Genomic DNA, 22,860 nt, shown 5'->3' on the forward strand with positions numbered 1-22,860 from the left:
CTCTCTGCAATTTCTCCGGATGTTTTGGAGGCATTTCTGAACATGGCGCCAATGTAAACTGAGGTTTTTGGATATAAATATGAACTTTATCGAACATTGAACATACATGTATTGTGTAACATTGAGTCCTGGGAGTGTCATCTGATGAAGATCGTCAAAGGTTAGTGATTAATTCTATCTATATTTCTGCTTTTTGTGACACCTCTCTTTGGTTGGAAAATGGCGGAATGCTTTCTGTGACTAGTTGCTGACCTAACATAATGATATGTTCTGCTTTCGCCGAAAAGCCTTTTGAAATCAGACACTGTGATTGGATTAACGAGAAGTGTATCTTTAAAATGGTGTAAAATACTTGTATGTTTGAGGAATTTTAATTATGAGATTTCTATTGTTTTGAATTTGGCGCCCTGCAATTTCACTGGCTAGTTTCACGCTAGCGTCCCAAACGATCCCAGAGAGGTTAATGATAGGATGACATAAACTGTATCGTGGAAAGTCTACACATTATAGTTATCAGATTCACATGGGATTGTTGTGCAATTTAAATGTTTAAATATGAAACTATTTGTGAAAAGATTAAATGTAATTTTAGCTTCCAAATGAGAGAATTGTGTTTTCATAAGGTTAGAGCTCTGCTCAATCAGTGGCCCGTCCCTGTGAAGAGACATGGGTTATAAACTATGAAACACGCCCTTCTCTCCCTCCACTATATAAGCCCTTGACGACAATGTAACCTCCTGTTCCAGGTACATTAGGGCGACGGTCCGATGTCAGAAGGATTCAGATAATAAGCTGTTCCGAGGACTTGAGAACGACGGTCCCACGTTAAAAGGACTAACATGTCAACTACAGAACTAAGCCAACCTCAGCGTGAGCTTTGGTTGCGAATGGTATGAACTTTGAACTCTTATTCACTACAGAAGTGAAACCTCCCAGCCGTTGAGTTAGCAGCGGCCGCTGTTAACGTGGGTTAGGAAAGGACGGACAAAGGATCTGCCCTAACAAACAACACGATACCACCAAGTATCCAGTTTACCACCCGAGACACTCTTCAAAGAACAAGGAAGATCTCTGTTGGGCAACACGGCCAGCATCTACGACCAACCTACCGAAGCTCAGAGTAAATATTCATTCCATTTGCCTTTTCCAAAATGGAGGTAATTTAGAATGCATAAGATACTGTATTTACGATAGCAGAGCTTCTCCCTTTGTTTCTCAGTCTTCCCGCTCTTTCACTCAAACCCAACCCCCTTTCCTTTGTGTAACCAGCCGTCATGTCGGCTTCGTCCACCAGGGACGTTTTCTGTATGACATAATTTGTATTCTGTGTATATGTAATTCTGTGTGATTATTTAGGTATTTAGTAAATAAATAATTAAACCAAAGTTTGTATTGCTGATTCAACTTGTTAGCCAGGGTTCGTGAAGATAACCAAGAATTTACAACTTTCAGATGAGACTGAAATAAGGTGACGATTAATATTGACTGCTATTGATGTAAAATATTACTAGGTTTTTAAGAGTTTATTCGGAAGATAACAGCTCTATAAACACTCTTTCGTGGTGCCCCGACTTTCTAGATAATTACATTTACATGATTAGCTTAATCAGGTAATATTAATTACAGAGAAAGGATTTTATAGAATAGCATGTTATATCACTTAATCCGGCATAGCCAAAGACACGACACCACTGAGTCGATGATGGCTGATGAAGCAAATGCTAGGCTACAGGACTGTTTTGCTAGCACAAACTGGAATATGTTCCGGGATTCTTCCGATGGCATTGAGGAGTACAACACATCAGTCACTGGCTTCATCAATAAGCGCATTGATGACGTTGTCCCCACAGTGACTGTACGTACATACCCCAACCAGAAGCCATGGATTACAGGCAACATCCGCACTGAGCTAAAGGGTAGAGCTCCCGCTTTCAAGGAGCGGGACTCTAACCCGGAAGCGTATAAGAAATCCCGCAATGCCCTCTATTGAACCATCAAACAGGCAAAGCTATAATACAGGACTAAGACGGAATCGTACTACACCAGCTCCGACGCTCGTCGGATGTGACAGGGCTTGCAAACCATTACAGACTACAAAGGGAAGCACAGCCGAGAGCTGCCCAGTGACACAAGTCTACCAGACAAACTAAATTACTTCTATGCTCGCTTCAAGAAAAGTAACACAGAAACATGCATGAGAGCATCAGCTGTTCCGAACAACTGTGTGATCATGCTCTCCGTAGCCGACGTGAGAAAAACCTTTAAACAGGTCAACATTCACAAGGCCGCAGGGCCAGACGGATAACCAGGAAGTGTACTCCGAGCATGCGCTGACCAACTGGCAAGTGTCTTCACTGACATTTTTAACCTCTCCCTGTGTGAGTCTGTAATACCAACATGTTTCAAGCAGCCAATCCCTGTGTCCAAGAACACTAAGGTAACCTGCCTAAATGACTACCGACCCGTAGCACTCACGGCTGTAGCTATGAAGTGATTTGAAAGGCTGGTCATGACCCACATCAACACCATTATCCCAGAAACCCTAGACCCACTCCAATTTGCCTACCGCCCCAACAGATCCACAGATGATACAATCTCTATTGCACTCCACACTGCCCTTTCCCACCTGGACAAAAGGAACACCTATGTAAGAATGCTATTCATTGACTACAGCTCAGCGTTCAACGCCATAGTGCCCTCAAAGCTCATCACTAAGCTAAGGACCCTAGGACTAAACACCTCCCTCTGCAATTGGATTCTGGACTTCATGACGCGCCGCCCCCAGGTGGTAAGGGTAGGTAACAACACATCCGCCACGCTGATCCTCAACACAGGAGCCCCTCAGGGGTGTGTGCTCAGTCCCCTCCTGTACTCCCTGTTCACTCATGACTGCACGGCCAGGCACGACACCAACACCATCATTAAGTTTGCTGATGACACAACAGTGGTAGGCCTGATCACCGACAACGATGAGACAGACTATAGAGAGGAGGTCAGAGACCTGGCCGTGTGGTGCCAGGACAACAACCTCTCCCTCAACGTGATCATAACAAAGGAGATGACTGTGGACTACAGGAAAAGGAGGACAGAGCACTCCCCCATTCTCATTGATGGGGCTGTCGTGAAACAGGTTGAGAGCTTCAAGTTCCTTGGTGTCCACATCACCAACAAACTATCATGGTCCAAACACACCAAGACAGTCGTGAAGAGGGCCACGACAAAACCTATTCCCCCTCAGGAGACTGAAAAGATTTGGCATGGGTCCTCAGATCCTCAAAAGGTTTTACAGCTGCACCATCAAGAGCTTCCTGACTGGTTGCATCACTGCCTGGTACGGCAACTGCTCGGCCTCCAACTGCAAGGCTGGTGCCACCCTAGTCATAGGCTGTTCTCTCTGCTACCGCACGGCAAGCGGTACCGGAGCGCCAAGTCTAGGTCCAAGAGGCTTCTCAACAGCTTCTACCCCCAAGCCATAAGACCCCTGAACAGCTAATCAAATGGCTATTTGCATTGCCCACCCGCCCTTTTACGCTGCTGCTACTCTCTGTTTATTATCTGTTGCATAGTCACTTTAACTCTACCCATATGTACATATTACCACAATTACCTCGACTAACCGGTGCCCCCAGCATATTGACTCTGTACCGGTACCCCCTATACATAGCCTCGCTATTGTTATTTTACTGCTGCTCTCTAATTATTTGTTACTTTTATTTCTTATTTTTTACTTATCTATTTTTTTTACTTATCACGTATTTTTCTTAAAATTGCAATGTTGGTTAAGGGCTTGTAAGTAAGCATTTCACTGTAAGGTAACAGTGGTAGAGAATGGATCTGTGTCTGGCGGATGGAGAAGTCTGCTGCTGCAGTGTTACACGGTTGTCTGCCTCGGGGAGCGGAGGGATACCATGTTTCACCACAGCAGTGATGTGGGAGCGGAGGGATACCATGTTTCACCACGGCAGTGATGTGGGAGCGGAGGGATACCATGTTTCACCACGGCAGTGATGTGGGAGCGGAGGGACACCATGTTTCACCACGGCAGTGATGTGTTCCAGTGTTCGTTTCCACGGAGCTGAAGATCGACTATTTACGGGTGGAGACGGCAAGGAATTTAAATCCCCCGGGTTGTGCGCTACACTTTAAAGACGAAATAACTCTTTTAGTTGATTTGTTTCTTTGGTTGGATTATTTAGTACAGTTTAATGTAGTACATGTCAGATCGATAGGGCGTCGGTGTTAAAGTTTTCGAGGGTTTCTTTTCGCTCTCAGTGGATGGCCATGGCGGTGGAAACGCGACCGGAGCTGGTTGGGAAGCGGTTCCTGTGTGTCAGTGGAGACGAGCCGCTGGATCTCGGGGATATCGGCCGCTGGGGCTGGCGAGCTGGGGTCATCCGAGCCGTTACTCACCGAGACAACAACAATTCAGAGTTAACGGTAAGGAATTTATATTATTTTTAACGGTTTGTCCGACAGTAGACCGATGAGGCATTTGGTATTGGTTTGGCTTTGTAAAACTGAAGTTAGCTGCTTAACGTCGTTAGCTAAATACGTTTTAATTGTTAGCTAGCTGGTTTTCAGTCGCTATTGGCATATAGTTATAATAAACACATAGCTAATGTATCTTGTATGAGGTAAATTAGCTTTGTATTTTAACTAATATTTGTCAGTAACGTTAGTCTTGAGCTATCTATCTACCTCACGTAAACCTAACGTTATCTGGCCGTTAGTAGCGCGCTTGTCAGCAATGTCAGATTTGTAAGAGCAAATAAACTCGAGATAGCTAGGAGAGAGATAGCTAGCAGAGAGATAGCTGGGCCCGGTTTCCCAAAATGATATTAAGGCTAAATGAATGGTCAGAACCATTGACCTGTGATGAAATGAGCTAGCTAGCGAGCCAACGACGAGTCCACCATTACAGACACAGCTCTAGCGACCCTTTCCACGATTTAAACATCAAGGCTTAAATTCCATGACTTGTACAATAATTAGCTAGAACCTGAAGTGCATATTAACTACTGGTATGGCCACCAGTTGTATAGAAGACCAACATTTAGAATGTGCTGGCTAAATAGGTAAATCATTCCAGATTTGTCCTAAATCACAGGGCCCATGTAAAAAGAAAAACACTATCGTTTTTTTGTGCCAGATTACTAATGGTAAATGCACAGGCAGTGTTGCTAATGTAGCCGACATGAATACTGTCAGACATCCAGCTAAATGAATAGTTGCATTTACATTGTCCCCGTTTTATGAGCCAGGAATGAACAGCTGAGTGAACACAAGGATTTAAGATTAGATCATCATGTCACACACAACAGCCATTGTACTAGTGTCAGTAGCTAGAATAGCAACACAATTACACTAAAAAGCTTGCCTGCTGCTGTAATTTACGTAGCTAGGTCAAATGCACTATTTTCTGTGAAAATGGACTACCTTTACTGGTCTTTACGTTCATCTTAATCTGTATTTGATTTGGGATGACCAAAAAATGCACTATCGTTTAGAAATACTTTGACTATGGCACCAAGATGACTATCAATAATGAGCTATATCATATTAGTGAGTACAATTTTAATATGCAAGACAAGCATGAATACCTGAAGGGAAATACATTCCAGTGTCCTGCATTGTAGTTGTCAGTCAGTGTTTTTAGAAGTGCAGGCGATGAGTTAAAAGTCCAGCGTGGGTCTCTCTATATGCATCAACAACACAGCCCTCATTTGGATTGAGATGAATGGTGTAGGGCTGTGGTGCAGGCAGCCCATTGAGATGAATGGTGTAGGGCCGTGGTGCAGGCAGGCCATTATGATGAATGGTGCAGACAGCCCATTATGATGAATGGTGCAGACAGCCCATTATGATGAATGGTGCAGACAGCCCATTATGATGAATGGTGCAGACAGCCCATTATGATGAATGGTGCAGACAGCCCATTATGATGAATGGTGCAGACAGCCCATTATGATGAATGGTGCAGACAGCCCATTATGATGAATGGTGCAGACAGCCCATTATGATGAATGGTGCAGACAGCCCATTATGATGAATGGTGCAGACAGCCCATTATGATGAATGGTGCAGACAGCCCATTATGATGAATGGTGCAGACAGCCCATTATGATGAATGGTGTAGGACCGTGGTACAGGCAGCCCATTGATATGAATGGTGTAGGACCGTGGTACAGGCAGCCCATTGAGATGAATGGTACAGGCAGCCCATTGAGATGAATGGTACAGGCAGCCCATTGAGATGAATGGTACAGGCAGCCCATTGAGATGAATGGTACAGGCAGCCCATTGAGATGAATGGTACAGGCAGCCCATTGAGATGAATGGTACAGGCAGCCCATTGAGATGAATGGTACAGGCAGCCCATTGAGATGAATGGTACAGGCAGCCCATTGAGATGAATGGTGTAGGACCGTGGTACAGGCAGCCCATTGAGATGAATGGTGTAGGGCGGTGGTGCAGGCAGCCCATTGAGATGAATGGTGTAGGGCCGTGGTGCAGGCAGCCCATTGAGATGAATGGTGTAGGACCGTGGTGCAGGCAGCCCATTGAGATGAATGGTGTAGGGCGGTGGTGCAGGCAGCCCATTGAGATGAATGGTGTAGGGCCGTGGTGCAGGCAGCCCATTGAGATGAATGGTGTAGGGCCGTGGTGCAGGCAGCCCATTGAGATGAATGGTGTAGGGCCGTGGTGCAGGCAGCCCATTGAGATGAATGGTGTAGGGTGGTGGTGCAGGCAGTCCATTGAGATGAATGGTGCAGACAGCCCATTGTAATTCTCAGTGTGTACTGTACAGTACGATGGTTTGTTTTCAGGCCGGAGGGCACCAACTGGAGCCGGCAGAGAGAGCTACTAATCAGCACAGACTGACTGGGCCGGGGGAAAGAATGTTCCACCGTGAATAGAGGCCTGTCTGGCTGTGTGTTGCTGAGCTGGGAATCTGTAAACGTGTAGCTAGCTGTTGTGCCAACGCTCGCTTCTATAAGTCTTTGGTTCAGAGTACTGTGTGTGGAGGGAGAATCAACGTACAGTATGTTTCTAGGAGTTAGGTTCTGAACACCTTGGCTACATTCCTATCACTGTTAAAACAATACTGCATGTAGGACCAGCTAGTTGTTCCAATGACTTTTGTTTCAGAGAGAAATACTCTGACAATAACGGTCCTTGAAATGAACGTGTTATTTTGTTGCCCTAGGAGACAGAATGTAACATGAGACTGGTGGGGGCCCCCCCCCCCCCCACCGGTATCATAACAGAAGGCAGCCATGTCTGTGTTCTATGACAGTAGGCTCTCTCTGGTTTCCAGATTGCAAAACCGGGTTTCGGACTCCTGTCCGGAGGCCAAGCCGGGTTTCGGACTCCTGGCCGGAGGCCAAGCCGGGTCTCGGACTCCTGGCCGGAGGCCAAGCCGGGTCTCGGACTCCTGGCCGGAGGCCAAGCCGGGTCTCGGACTCCTGGCCGGAGGCCAAGCCGGGTCTCGGACTCCTGGCCGGAGGCCAAGCCGGGTCTCGGACTCCTGGCCGGAGGCCAAGCCGGGTCTCGGACTCCTGGCCGGAGGCCAAGCCGGGTCTCGGACTCCTGGCCGGAGGCCAAGCCGGGTCTCGGACTAGGCTAGCACTACATTTCCACAGCCGGTGATTACCAGACAATGCCTTTCCAACGTAGGTCTAATAGTTCTCCTAGATTCTAACTTCCAAAATAGGATCGGTCATGTCAATAACATTACTGTTAATAATAGTGTTGGGGGAAAATATGTTGACATGATTCCTACTACCGCCAGTACAGCCCTGGGAATGAAGAATTAACGCTCTGTCCCTCTTCACCAGATTGTAACATTTAGTTTCAGACAGTTGAAGGACACTATAAAGACAGACAGAAATAGAGAACTGAAAACCAAAGCGTGGTAGAAACATCAAGACATGTCTTTCACTATACAGGCTCTTCACATGTCTGCATAGCCCCACCCTCTGCAGGGAAGAGTTTCATTGGGGCAACAGTGGGGCATAGTCACACCCTCTGCAGGGAAGAGTTTCATTGGGCTAACAGTGGGGCATAGCCCCACCCTCTGCAGGGAAGAGTTTCATTGGGCTAACAGTGGGACATAGCCCCACCCTCTGCAGGGAAGAGTTTCATTGGGCTAACAGTGGGACATAGCCCCACCCTCTGCAGGGAAGAGTTTCATTGGGCTAACAGTGGGACATAGCCCCACCCTCTGCAGGGAAGAGTTTCATTGGGCTAACAGTGGGACATAGCCCCACCCTCTGCAGGGAAGAGTTTCATTGGGCTAACAGTGGGACATAGCCCCACCCTCTGCAGGGAAGAGTTTCATTGGGCTAACAGTGGGACATAGCCCCACCCTCTGCAGGGAAGAGTTTCATTGGGCTAACAGTGGGGCATAGCCCCGCCCTCTGCAGGGAAGAGTTTCATTGGGCTAACAGTGGGGCATAGCCCCGCCCTCTGCAGGGAAGAGTTTCATTGGGCTAACAGTGGGACATAGCCCCACCCTCTGCAGGGAAGAGTTTCATTGGGCTAACAGTGGGACATAGCCCCACCCTCTGCAGGGAAGAGTTTCATTGGGCTAACAGTGGGACATAGCCCCACCCTCTGCAGGGAAGAGTTTCATTGGGCTAACAGTGGGACATAGCCCCACCCTCTGCAGGGAAGAGTTTCATTGGGCTAACAGTGGGACATAGCCCCACCCTCTGCAGGGAAGAGTTTCATTGGGCTAACAGTGGGAAGGAATTGATTGTTTGGATAAACAGTAACTGTGTGTGCTGCCGTAACTCTGTGTAAATCCATAAATACCTTTTTTAAAGAACGGCCTCTTAAAGAACCCGTTTAGTTATCTTGGTAGGCTGTAGGCCAGGTGGTCTCAGTAACCTGGAGTGTGACCCACTTCCTGTTTACAGTCAGATACATGTTGGAATTAGTGGGTCCTGTTGAGTTGTCCAGTAGATGGAAACATGCCTTGGATGTCGTAGGGGCCATATAGCTTTATATAGCTTTATTTACACCATGACTGCTTGTTTCAGACGTCTAGTAACCAGCAGGTAGCCTAGTGGTTAGAGCATTGGACTAGTAACCAGCAGGTAGCCTAGTAGTTAGAGTGTTGGACTAGTAACCAGCAAGTAACCTAGTGGTTAGAGCATTGGACTAGTAACCAGCAAGTAACCTAGTGGTTAGAGCATTGGACTAGTAACCAGCAGGTAACCTAGTGGTTAGAGCATTGGACTAGTAACCAGCAGGTAACCTAGTGGTTAGAGCATTGGACTAGTAACCAGCAGGTAGCCTAGTGGTTAGAGCATTGGACTAGTAACCAGCAAGTAACCTAGTGGTTAGAGCATTGGACTAGTAACCAGCAGGTAACCTAGTGGTTAGAGCATTGGACTAGTAACCCGCAGGTAACCTAGTGGTTAGAGCATTGGACTAGTAACCCGCAGGTAGCCTAGTGGTTAGAGCATTGGACTAGTAACCAGCAGGTAACCTAGTGGTTAGAGCGTTGGACTAGTAACCAGCAGGTAACCTAGTGGTTAGAGCATTGGACTAGTAACCAGCAGGTAACCTAGTGGTTAGAGCGTTGGACTAGTAACCTGCAGGTAGCCTAGTGGTTAGAGCATTGGACTAGTAACCAAAAGGTAACCTAGTGGTTAGAGCATTGGACTAGTAACCAGCAGGTAACCTAGTGGTTAGAGCATTGGACTAGTAACCAGCAGGTAACCTAGTGGTTAGAGCATTGGACTAGTAACCAGCAGGTAACCTAGTGGTTAGAGCATTGGACTAGTAACCAGCAGGTAACCTAGTGGTTAGAGCATTGGACTAGTAACCAGCAGGTAACCTAGTGGTTAGAGCATTGGACTAGTAACCAGCAGGTAACCTAGTGGTTAGAGCATTGGACTAGTAACCAGCAGGTAACCTAGTGGTTAGAGCATTGGACTAGTAACCAGCAGGTAACCTAGTGGTTAGAGCATTGGACTAGTAACCAGCAGGTAACCTAGTGGTTAGAGCATTGGACTAGTAACCAGCAGGTAACCTAGTGGTTAGAGCATTGGACTAGTAACCAGCAGGTAACCTAGTGGTTAGAGCATTGGACTAGTAACCAGCAGGTAACCTAGTGGTTAGAGCATTGGACTAGTAACCAGCAGGTAACCTAGTGGTTAGAGCATTGGACTAGTAACCAGCAGGTAACCTAGTGGTTAGAGCATTGGACTAGTAACCAGCAGGTAACCTAGTGGTTAGAGCATTGGACTAGTAACCAGCAGGTAACCTAGTGGTTAGAGCATTGGACTAGTAACCAGCAGGTAACCTAGTGGTTAGAGCATTGGACTAGTAACCAGCAGGTAACCTAGTGGTTAGAGCATTGGACTAGTAACCAGCAGGTAACCTAGTGGTTAGAGCATTGGACTAGTAACCAGCAGGTAACCTAGTGGTTAGAGCATTGGACTAGTAACCAGCAGGTAACCTAGTGGTTAGAGCATTGGACTAGTAACCAGCAGGTAACCTAGTGGTTAGAGCATTGGACTAGTAACCAGCAGGTAACCTAGTGGTTAGAGCATTGGACTAGTAACCAAAATGTTGCAAGATCGAATCCCCGAGTTGACAAGGTGAAGATATTTAGTTCTGCCCTGAACAAGGCAGTTAACCCACTGTTCCCCTGTAGGCCGTCATTGAAAATTAGAATTTGTTCTTAACTGACTTGCCTAGTTAAATAAATGTAAAATAATAAAATAAAAATAGTAGTGGTTTCTAGAATGTCTCCTAAATCTTCTGGACTAAATGTTTCTGATTCTAGTTGCTGTTGTCTTTATTTACTGTTGGTACAATAACACACAGTATGATTTGTCATAATGGTATAAAAACTGCCCTAGAACATTGTACGTCCCTGAAAGTATATTACTGCCTTGTTTATTCTGGAGCAGTGTGAGTCACTGGCTTGGTACTCTGATATTTCAGACAGCAGAGCTCTCATTAGGAGTGGAGAGAGAGAGACTCTGTTTCACCAATGGCTGGACTGTATCCCGTAGCAACAGCGGCTTAGCCATGTGAATGACAGGTTCCTCTGAGTTCACCAGCTCTAGTTAGCTCCACGTTGCTCCACATCAGGACACGATCAGATTCAGATCCTATTTGCACTCTTAGACATATTAACCTAATGAGAAGGACAAGGCCAGTGTTGGATATAGCATAGAGTATTGATGGTGTGTTTTACCGTGTAGGCTCGCCTACATGTCATCGTGTCTTGTATCATCTGTGTTGACTGATATAAAGGATTGCTACACCAGATAAGCCCAACCATCATCATTTACACTTCTGTTTGTCACACTATTTCCCTCCTTTTCCCCAGGAAATACATGCTGATCACCCTGTGGTCTTTATGCCCAGTTAGTGGGCTGTGTTTTCCTCTGTACTGACCCTGTTCTCTGAGACGGCCCAGTCTCCCCAGACCTTCCAACCCATCTCTGTACTGACCCTGTTCTCTGAGACGGCCCAGTCTGTCCAGACCTTCCAACCCATCTCTGTAGTGACCCTGTTCTCTGAGACGGCCCAGTCTCCTCAGACCTTCCAACCCATCTCTGTAGTGACCCTGTTCTCTGAGACGGCCCAGTCTCCTCAGACCTTCCAACCCATCTCTGTACTGACCCTGTTCTCTGAGACGGCCCAGTCTCCTCAGACCTTCCAACCCATCTCTGTACTGACCCTGTTCTCTGAGACGGCCCAGTCTCCTCAGACCTTCCAACCCATCTCTGTACTGACCCTGTTCTCTGAGACGGCCCAGTCTCCCCAGACCTTCCAACCCATCTCTGTAGTGACCCTGTTCTCTGAGACGGCCCAGTCTCCTCAGACCTTCCAACCCATCTCTGTAGTGACCCTGTTCTCTGAGACGGCCCAGTCTCCTCAGACCTTCCAACCCATCTCTGTACTGACCCTGTTCTCTGAGACGGCCCAGTCTCCTCAGACCTTCCAACCCATCTCTGTAGTGACCCTGTTCTCTGAGACGGCCCAGTCTCCTCAGACCTTCCAACCCATCTCTGTACTGACCCTGTTCTCTGAGACGGCCCAGTCTCCTCAGACCTTCCAACCCATCTCTGTACTGACCCTGTTCTCAGAGACGGCCCAGTCTCCTCAGACCTTCCAACCCATCTCTGTACTGACCCTGTTCTCTGAGACGGCCCAGTCTCCCCAGACCTTCCAACCCATCTCTGTACTGACCCTGTTCTCTGAGACGGCCCAGTCTCCCCAGACCTTCCAACCCATCTCTGTAGTGACCCTGTTCTCTGAGACGGCCCAGTCTCCCCAGACCTTCCAACCCATCTCTGTACTGACCCTGTTCTCTGAGACGGCCCAGTCTCCTCAGACCTTCCAACCCATCTCTATAGTGACCCTGTTCTCTCTGCTCTTGTCGAATATGGCCAGATGTCTTTGGTTTAGAGCCAACTGTATATTAGTTTTTCAGGGCATACTTTCACAAATCAAATAAACGGTATGTTAGTCTAACGGCTCCACTCCAAATGTTTTGGCAGCTGATATTAAAAACACGATGGTGTTTGAGGCGTTTTCTCTCTGTGGTGTCAGAGTGCGTATTTGACGAGCCTGCCGGAATGCATCAGTAATTAAACGTAAACAAGGACCTAAACAAGTTAACTCTTGTTACTTGATGAAGGTACCTTGTTTTCATAGTAAACCCAGGCCTTCCTTCTGCGTGACCAATATTATATTGTTCTGCAATATTATCTCGCTGTAGCACAACTGAAAATCATTTCCACTTCCTGTTTTATTGCTCCCACTTGTGTGTTGCTCAGTCTGTCTGTTTTGGAAATATGAGCTAGTCTGTCTGAGGATCCATCAAACCATGTTAGTGTCCTGCCTCTGTCCTGTCTGAGGATCCATCAAACCATGTTGTTGTTAGTGTCCTGCCTCTGTCCTGTCTGAGGATCCATCAAACCATGTTAGTGTCCAGCCTCTGTCCTGTCTGATTCCATCAAACCATGTTGTTAGTGTCCAGCCTCTGTCCTGTCTGATTCCATCAAACCATGTTAGTGTCCTGCCTCTGTCCTGTCTGAGGATCCATCAAACCATGTTGTTAGTGTTCAGCCTCTGTCCTGTCTGAGGATCCATCAAACCATGTTGTTGTTAGTGTCCAGCCTCTGTCCTGTCTGAGGATCCATCAAACCATGTTGTTGTTAGTGTTCAGCCTCTGTCCTGTCTGAGGATCCATCAAACCATGTTAGTGTCCAGCCTCTGTCCTGTCTGAGGATCCATCAAACCATGTTAGTGTCCAGCCTCTGTCCTGTCTGAGGATCCATCAAACCATGTTAGTGTCCAGCCTCTGTCCTGTCTGAGGATCCATCAAACCATGTTGTTGTTAGTGTCCAGCCTCTGTCCTGTCTGATTCCATCAAACCATGTTGTTGTTAGTGTCCAGCCTCTGTCCTGTCTGAGGATCCATCAAACCATGTTGTTAGTGTCCAGCCTCTGTCCTGTCTGAGGATCCATCAAACCATGTTGTTGTTAGTGTCCTGCCTCTGTCCTGTCTGAGGATCCATCAAACCATGTTAGTGTCCAGCCTCTGTCCTGTCTGAGGATCCATCAAACCATGTTGTTGTTAGTGTCCTGCCTCTGTCCTGTCTGAGGATCCATCAAACCATGTTGTTGTTAGTGTCCTGCCTCTGTCCTGTCTGAGGATCCATCAAACCATGTTGTTGTTAGTGTCCTGCCTCTGTCCTGTCTGAGGATCCATCAAACCATGTTGTTAGTGTCCAGCCTCTGTCCTGTCTGAGGATCCATCAAACCATGTTGTTGTTAGTGTCCTGCCTCTGTCCTGTCTGAGGATCCATCAAACCATGTTGTTAGTGTCCTGCCTCTGTCCTGTCTGAGGATCCATCAAACCATGTTAGTGTCCTGCCTCTGTCCTGTCTGAGGATCCATCAAACCATGTTGTTGTTAGTGTCCTGCCTCTGTCCTGTCTGAGGATCCATCAAACCATGTTAGTGTCCTGCCTCTGTCCTGTCTGAGGATCCATCAAACCATGTTGTTGTTAGTGTCCTGCCTCTGTCCTGTCTGATTCCATCAAACCATGTTGTTAGTGTCCAGCCTCTGTCCTGTCTGAGGATCCATCAAACCATGTTGTTAGTGTCCTGCCTCTGTCCTGTCTGAGGATCCATCAAACCATGTTGTTGTTAGTGTCCAGCCTCTGTCCTGTCTGAGGATCCATCAAACCATGTTGTTAGTGTCCAGCCTCTGTCCTGTCTGAGGATCCATCAAACCATGTTGTTAGTGTCCTGCCTCTGTCCTGTCTGAGGATCCATCAAACCATGTTGTTGTTAGTGTCCTGCCTCTGTCCTGTCTGAGGATCCATCAAACCATGTTAGTGTCCTGCCTCTGTCCTGTCTGAGGATCCATCAAACCATGTTGTTAGTGTCCAGCCTCTGTCCTGTCTGAGGATCCATCAAACCATGTTGTTGTTAGTGTCCAGCCTCTGTCCTGTCTGAGGATCCATCAAACCATGTTGTTGTTAGTGTCCAGCCTCTGTCCTGTCTGAGGATCCATCAAACCATGTTGTTGTTAGTGTCCTGCCTCTGTCCTGTCTGAGGATCCATCAAACCATGTTGTTGTTAGTGTCCTGCCTCTGTCCTGTCTGAGGATCCATCAAACCATGTTGTTAGTGTCCAGCCTCTGTCCTGTCTGAGGATCCATCAAACCATGTTGTTGTTAGTGTCCTGCCTCTGTCCTGTCTGAGGATCCATCAAACCATGTTGTTGTTAGTGTCCAGCCTCTGTCCTGTCTGAGGATCCATCAAACCATGTTGTTGTTAGTGTCCTGCCTCTGTCCTGTCTGAGGATCCATCAAACCATGTTAGTGTCCTGCCTCTGTCCTGTCTGAGGATCCATCAAACCATGTTGTTAGTGTCCAGCCTCTGTCCTGTACGCTGGCCCATGGGCTAGTGGGCTACTGTTGACCAGGGCCCATGGGCTAGTGGGCTACTGTTGACCAGGGCCCATGGGCTAGTGGGCTACTGTTGACCAGGGCCCATGGGCTAGTGGGCTACTGTTGACCAGGGCCCATGGGCTAGTGGGCTACTGTTGACCAGGGCCCATGGGCTAGTGGGCTACTGTTGACCAGGGCCCATGGGCTAGTGGGCTACTGTTGACCAGGGCCCATGGGCTAGTGGGCTACTGTTGACCAGGGCCCATGGGCTAGTGGGCTACTGTTGACCAGGGCCCATGGGCTAGTGGGCTACTGTTGACCAGGGCCCATGGGCTAGTGGGCTACTGTTGACCAGGGCCCATGGGCTAGTGGGCTACTGTTGACCAGGGCCCATGGGCTAGTGGGCTACTGTTGACCAGGGCCCATGGGCTAGTGGGCTACTGTTGACCAGGGCCCATGGGCTAGTGGGCTACTGTTGACCAGGGCCCATGGGCTAGTGGGCTACTGTTGACCAGGGCCCATGGGCTAGTGGGCTACTGTTGACCAGGGCCCATGGGCTAGTGGGCTACTGTTGACCAGGGCCCATGGGCTAGTGTTGACCAGGGCCCGTGGGCTAGTGTTGACCAGGGCCCGTGGGCTAGTGTTGACCAGGGCCCGTGGGCTAGTGTTGACCAGGGCCCGTGGGCTAGTGTTGACCAGGGCCCGTGGGCTAGTGTTGACCAGGGCCCGTGGGCTAGTGTTGACCAGGGCCCGTGGGCTAGTGTTGACCAGGGCCCGTGGGCTAGTGTTGACCAGGGCCCATTTGTCTCAGACTGAGGGAGGAAGAGGGTGATCCAGCCAACGAAGGAATGGGAGGCGTGTAGGTTCCTGGGGGGGGGGGGGGGTGTAACTGGTTTCTACTAGGGCTGGGTATTACTGGGGACCTCACCATATGATAATATCATGGTACTTTAGGTGCTGATATGATATTTACTGACACTGGGACATTTTCTATGATGTGATTTGACATGTTAAAGAGAAGCAGACAGGGACATTTTCTATGATGTGATTTGACATGTTAAAGAGAAGCAGACAGGGACATTTTCTATGCTGTAATTTGACATGTTAGAGAAGCAGACAGGGACATTTTCTATGCTGTAATTTGACATGTTAGAGAAGCAGACAGGGACATTTTCTATGCTGTAATTTGACATGTTAGAGAAGCAGACAGGGACATTTTCTATGATGTGATTTGACATGTTAGAGAAGCAGACAGGGACATTTTCTATGCTGTAATTTGACGTTAGAGAAGCAGACAGGGACATTTTCTATGTTGTGATTTGACGTTAGAGAAGCAGACAGGGACATTTTCTATGTTGTGATTTGACGTTAGAGAAGCAGACAGGAATTCATACATCCTGTAGTGGGTCTAGCAGTCTGTTTCCGATGGCTTGGTTTCTGTTTTTAACAATGACCGTGACAGATTATGGTAGTAATATGATTTACTACAGGTCTGACACGTCAAACCCTTGAATGACAAAGTACCTGTTTGTACTTGCAGGAAGTTATCTTCAGGTGGAAACTAACCGGTGAATCTACTGGGGTTTGGTCTGACGCACTGGGGTTTGGTCTGACGCACTGGGGTTTGGTCTGACGCACTGGGGTTTGGTCTGACGCACTGGGGTTTGGTCTGACGCACTGGGGTTTGGTCTGACGCACTGGGGTTTGGTCTGAGACACACACTGGGGTTTGGTCTGAGACACACACTGGGGTTTGGTCTGAGACACACACTGGGGTTTGGTCTGAGACACACACTGGGGTTTGGTCTGAGGCACGCACACACTGGGGTTTGGTCTGAGGCACGCACACACTGGGGTTTGGTCTGAGGCACGCACACACTGGGGTTTGGTCTGAGGCACGCACACACTGGGGTTTGGTCTGAGGCACGCACACACTGGGGTTTGGTCTGAGGCACGCACACACTGGGGTTTGGTCTGAGGCACGCACACACTGGGGTTTGGTCTGAGGCACGCACACACTGGGGTTTGGTCTGAGGCACGCACACACTGGGGTTTGGTCTGAGGCACGCACACACTGGGGTTTGGTCTGAGGCACGCACACACTGGGGTTTGGTCTGAGGCACGCACACACTGGGGTTTGGTCTGAGGCACGCACACACTGGGGTTTGGTCTGAGGCACGCACACACTGGGGTTTGGTCTGAGGCACGCACACACTGGGGTTTGGTCTGAGGCACGCACACACTGGGGTTTGGTCTGAGGCACGCACACACTGGGGTTTGGTCTGAGGCACGCACACACTGGGGTTTGGTCTGAGGCACGCACACACTGGGGTTTGGTCTGAGGCACGCACACACTGGGGTTTGGTCTGAGGCACGCACACACTGGGGTTTGGTCTGAGGCACGCACACACTGGGGTTTGGTCTGAGGCACGCACACACTGGGGTTTGGTCTGAGGCACGCACACACTGGGGTTTGGTCTGAGGCACGCACACACTGGGGTTTGGTCTGAGGCACGCACACACTGGGGTTTGGTCTGAGGCACGCACACACTGGGTAGTATCTGGAGCTCTGTCTAAATATTCAGTTTGGGGATTAGTTGGGGGTGGCCTGCTGTGGGGCGGCCCAGCCTCTGCTGTGGGGCGGCCCAGCCTCTGCTTTGGGGCGTATATAGTTTGCTGTGGATTAACAATTGATGCGTTTAGTACAAAGTGCTTGTTGACATTGCATCAGTCATTGTGCAGTAGATTTAGGCCGGTAGATTCCGCAAGGTTGTATTCTTAAACGAATCCTACCACTTTATTTCACATAAAACCAGTAGTAAAATGTACTACCTTAAAGGCCTATTGCTTTATGAAATAATGTCTTATAGACCTAAATCATTACGAATGTATTTATTTTTTAAAGTAGGGTTGTGTGCGATCCGGATTTTCATATCTACCGTCCTCTCATCCTGGGATTTACAGTATTACCGACTTTGTACGCAAGGGGGCGCCAAAGAATGCGTAAAAGGCCATTGGCCGTCTATTACCAGAATGCTAACAAAATTAGCACAAGTGATAGCGAATTTCCATGGAGGCTGCTAGCTAGGGTCGCGTTAATGCAGGATTCAGCATTTTTCACACACACAAAAAAGAACGTATAAGAAATAGATACATTTTGTCCATTCTGATGAGTATTCACTAACGGGGCATTCTATCAGCAGACACATCACATGTTATTTGTCACATGCACTGAATACAACAGACCTTACCGTGAAATGCTTACTTACAAGCCCTTAACCAACAATGCAGTTTTAAGAAAAATAAGAGTAAATAAAAAATAAGAGTGACAATAAGGAGGCTATATACAGGCGGGATACCATTACTGAGTCAATGTGTGGGCTACAGGTTAGTGGAGGGAATATATACAGGGGGTACCATTACTGAGTCAATGTGTGGGCTACAGGTTAGTGGAGGTAATATATACAGGGGGGGGTACCATTACTGAGTCAATGTGTGGGCTACAGGTTAGTGGAGGGAATATATACAGGGGGTACCATTACTGAGTCAATGTGTGGGCTACAGGTTAGTGGAGGGAATATATATACAGGGGGTACCATTACTGAGTCAATGTGTGGGCTACAGGTTAGTGGGGGTCATGTATACTGGGGGTATTTCCAAATAACCCAGTATATGGTGTGTGTTCTGAATGCAGCCCAAGCCTACCTTTTTTAAAGTTCAGACACACAGATCATTAAAGTGTATTGTATTTTCTCTCTGTCGTCATGTTTACTGTGGCGTCCTGAAGGTTATCTAGCCTGAAGGGACCTGGGCTAGACATCTGGAACACCAAGTGGCCTTTTACATTTAGGCCTCAAGGTTTGTTTCTCTGGTGTGAAACAGAATGATTTGTTTGGAGCTCTGGAACTCTGGCAGTGTTCCATGGGTTCCGTTGATGGGTTCCAGACAGCGGAGGGGAAACTTGACCCGTTTAACAGATGTTTGAGCCTGAGCCCAAGGAGCTGCAGTGTGACCTGTAACCCAGAAACGGGCAGCTTTCTCCTTGTTGTGGCCGATCACTCACTGAGGAGAAGAGCCCTATTCCCACTAGGAACCTGGTCTAAAGTAGAGGAGAAGAGCCCTATTCCCACTAGGATCCTGGTCTAAAGTAGTGGAGAAGAGCCCTATTCCCACTAGGATCCTGGTCTAAAGTAGAGGAGAAGAGCCCTATTCCCACTAGGAACCTGGTCTAAAGTAGTGGAGAAGAGCCCTATTCCCACTAGGAACCTGGTCTAAAGTAGAGGAGAAGAGCCCTATTCCCACTAGGAACCTGGTCTAAAGTAGAGGAGAAGAGCCCTGTCCCCACTAGGAACCTGGTCTAAAGTAGAGGAGAAGAGCCCTATTCCCACTAGGAACCTGGTCTAAAGTAGAGGAGAAAAGCCCTATTCCCACTAGGAACCTGGTCTAAAGTAGAGGAGAAAAGCCCTATTCCCACTAGGAACCTGGTCTAAAGTAGTGGAGAAGAGCCCTATTCCCACTAGGAACCTGGTCTAAAGTAGAGGAGAAGAACCCTATTCCCACTAGGAACCTGGTCTAAAGTAGAGGAGAAGAACCCTATTCCCACTAGGAACCTGGTCTAAAGTAGAGGAGAAGAGCCCTATTCCCACTAGGAACCTGGTCTAAAGTAGAGGAGAAGAGCCCTATTCCCACTAGGAACCTGGTCTAAAGTAGTGCGCTATATAGGCAGTAGGGTTCAATAACCAGGACATGGCTGAATACTGGTCTGTTGTATCTTTAGCTTGGCTGAATACGGGTCTGTTGTATCTTTAGCTGAAACAATAACCAGGACATGGCTGAATACGGGTCTGTTGTATCTTTAGCTGAAACAATAACAAGGACATGGCTGAATACGGGTCTGTTGTATCTGTAGCTTGGCTGAATACGGGTCTGTTGTATCTTTAGCTGTGTTGAAACAATAACCAGGACATGGCTGAATACGGGTCTGTTGTATCTTTAGCTGAAACAATAACCAGGACATGGCTGAATACGGGTCTGTTGTATCTTTAGCTGTGTTGAAACAATAACCAGGACATGGCTGAATACGGGTCTGTTGTATCTTTAGCTGAAACAATAACCAGGACATGGCTGAATACGGGTCTGTTGTGTCTTTAGCTGTGCTGAAACAATAACCAGGACATGGCTAAATACGGGTCTGTTGTATCTGTAGCTGTGCTGAAACAATAACCGGGACATGGCTGAATACGGGTCTGTTGTATCTTTAGTGGTGCTGAAACAATAACCGGGACATGGCTGAATACGGGTCTGTTGTATCTTTAGCTGAAACAATAACCGGGACATGGCTGAATACGGGTCTGTTGTATCTTTAGCTGAAACAATAACCAGGACATGGCTGAATACGGGTCTGTTGTATCTTTAGCTGAAACAATAACCGGGACATGGCTGAATACGGGTCTGTTGTATCTTTAGCTGAAACAATAACCGGGACATGGCTGAATACGGGTCTGTTGTATCTTTAGCTGAAACAATAACCAGGACATTGCTGAATACGGGTCTGTTGTATCTTTAGCTGAAACAATAACCAGGACATGGCTGAATACGGGTCTGTTGTATCTTTAGCTGAAACAATAACCAGGACATGGCTGAATACGGGTCTGTTGTATCTTTAGCTGAAACAATAACCAGGACATGGCTGAATACGGGTCTGTTGTATCTTTAGCTGAAACAATAACCAGGACATGGCTGAATACGGGTCTGTTGTATCTTTAGCTGAAACAATAACCAGGACATGGCTGAATACGGGTCTGTTGTATCTTTAGCTGAAACAATAACCAGGACATGGCTGAATACGGGTCTGTTGTATCTTTAGCTGAAACAATAACCAGGACATGGCTGAATACGGGTCTGTTGTATCTTTAAATGAAACAATAACCAGGACATGGCTGAATACGGGTCTGTTGCATCTTTAGCTGAAACAATAACCAGGACATGGCTGAATACGGATCTGTTGTATCTTTAGCTGAAACAATAACCAGGACATGGCTGAATACGGGTCTGTTGTATCTTTAGCTGAAACAATAACCAGGACATGGCTGAATACGGGTCTGTTGTATCTTTAGCTGAAACAATAACCAGGACATGGCTGAATACGGGTCTGTTGTATCTTTAGCTGAAACAATAACCAGGACATGGCTGAATACGGGTCTGTTGTATCTTTAGCTGAAACAATAACCAGGACATGGCTGAATACGGGTCTGTTGTATCTTTAGCTGAAACAATAACCAGGACATGGCTGAATACGGGTCTGTTGTATCTTTAGCTGTGTTGAAACAATAACCAGGACATGGCTGAATACGGGTCTGTTGTATCTTTAGCTGAAACAATAACCAGGACATGGCTGAATACGGGTCTGTTGTATCTTTAGCTGAAACAATAACCAGGACATGGCTGAATACGGGTCTGTTGTATCTTTAGCTGAAACAATAACCAGGACATGGCTGAATACGGGTCTGTTGTATCTTTAGCTGTGTTGAAACAATAACCAGGACATGGCTGAATACGGGTCTGTTGTATCTTTAGCTGAAACAATAACCAGGACATGGCTGGATACGGGTCTGTTGTATCTTTAGCTGAAACAATAACCAGGACATGGCTGAATACGGGTCTGTTGTATCTTTAGCTGAAACAATAACCAGGACATGGCTGGATACGGGTCTGTTGTATCTTTAGCTGAAACAATAACCAGGACATGGCTGAATACGGGTCTGTTGTATCTTTAGCTGAAACAATAACCAGGACATGGCTGAATACGGGTCTGTTGTATCTGTAGCTTGGCTGAATACGGGTCTGTTGTATCTGTAGCTTGGCTGAATACGGGTCTGTTGTATCTGTAGCTTGGCTGAATACGGGTCTGTTGTATCTGTAGCATGGCTGAATACGGGTCTGTTGTATCTGTAGCATGGCTGAATACGGGTCTGTTGTAGCGGTGTTTTTCGTTTCCCTCCAACATGGTAGCCTATACTATGGTCATGTCTGAATAAGCAGATAGGCCTAGCGTCACAAAATCCAAGGTAGTTGGCAAAGATTTATTTTTTTGAATAAATCTGACTGTCCACAAAGTGAAGATGGACTTCCCTACACCACGTCTATGGTTTCTCAGAGACCAGGGGAATTGTTGAGAGAGAGAATGTTCTGGTTTCTTCTTTTGCATATTGGCCTTTGCATGGCTACTTGGCTAGCTTATTTGTTAACACGTTAGAGGTGTACAGTTTAGTGACCTATGAATGATTTCCTGTGCTGACTCACAGTGTTTTTTACATACCATGTGTTGATCAACAGAATAGATACGGTAAGGTTGGATCTATCCCAACGTCATGTGGGAATAAATAGATCCCAGCGTTCATAGTTTACACACGGCTGTTTTATTCAGCTTCACGTGGCTACATACCACCTTCAGTGAAGGCAGAGGTTCCTCACTGCTTTTAACACCACACTTCATCTGCATCTAGTAGGACGATTGTTTGCACAACAACCAAGGACATCAAACCGACTTGGTTGTGACATATATTTGGAGGCCTGGCAGGCAGCTGAGGCTGTGAGTTATCACGGGACGGACCGCGCCGGATGGCAACATTGATGTGTATGGAGATCACTGAAGGCTTAGTGGGAAGGAGAATAGAGCAGACATTGCTGCTGTGAAGAGAGCGGGACCTGGGAGGGAACAGAGAGGGCCTGTGTTCTCCGGGTTCAGGAGAGAGACAGGAAAGGGACCGGGCTGTGTTCTCTGGGTTCAGGAGAGAGACAGGAAAGGGACCGGGCTGTGTTCTCTGGGTTCAGGAGAGAGACAGGAAAGGGACCGGGCTGTGTTCTCTGGGTTCAGGAGAGAGACAGGAAAGGGACCGGGCTGTGTTCTCTGGGTTCAGGAGAGAGAC

The 22,860-nt window shown here is 47.5% G+C and overlaps 1 protein-coding gene across 1 annotated transcript in view; it reads left to right on the forward strand.

The window, feature by feature from the left end:
- Positions 1-4,015: 4,015 nt before the first annotated feature.
- The window catches only part of jmjd1cb (jumonji domain containing 1Cb), a 341,652-nt gene continuing 322,807 nt past the window's right edge, over positions 4,016-22,860 (forward strand). The window contains exon 1 of the mRNA XM_055936592.1: positions 4,016-4,437. Within this exon, the coding sequence (XP_055792567.1) occupies positions 4,276-4,437 (162 nt within the window). The 5' untranslated portion in view covers positions 4,016-4,275. The remainder of the gene's footprint in view (positions 4,438-22,860) is intronic.

Source organism: Salvelinus fontinalis, chromosome 1, assembly GCF_029448725.1.
Source record: "Salvelinus fontinalis isolate EN_2023a chromosome 1, ASM2944872v1, whole genome shotgun sequence".
Taxonomy (NCBI): domain Eukaryota; kingdom Metazoa; phylum Chordata; class Actinopteri; order Salmoniformes; family Salmonidae; genus Salvelinus; species Salvelinus fontinalis.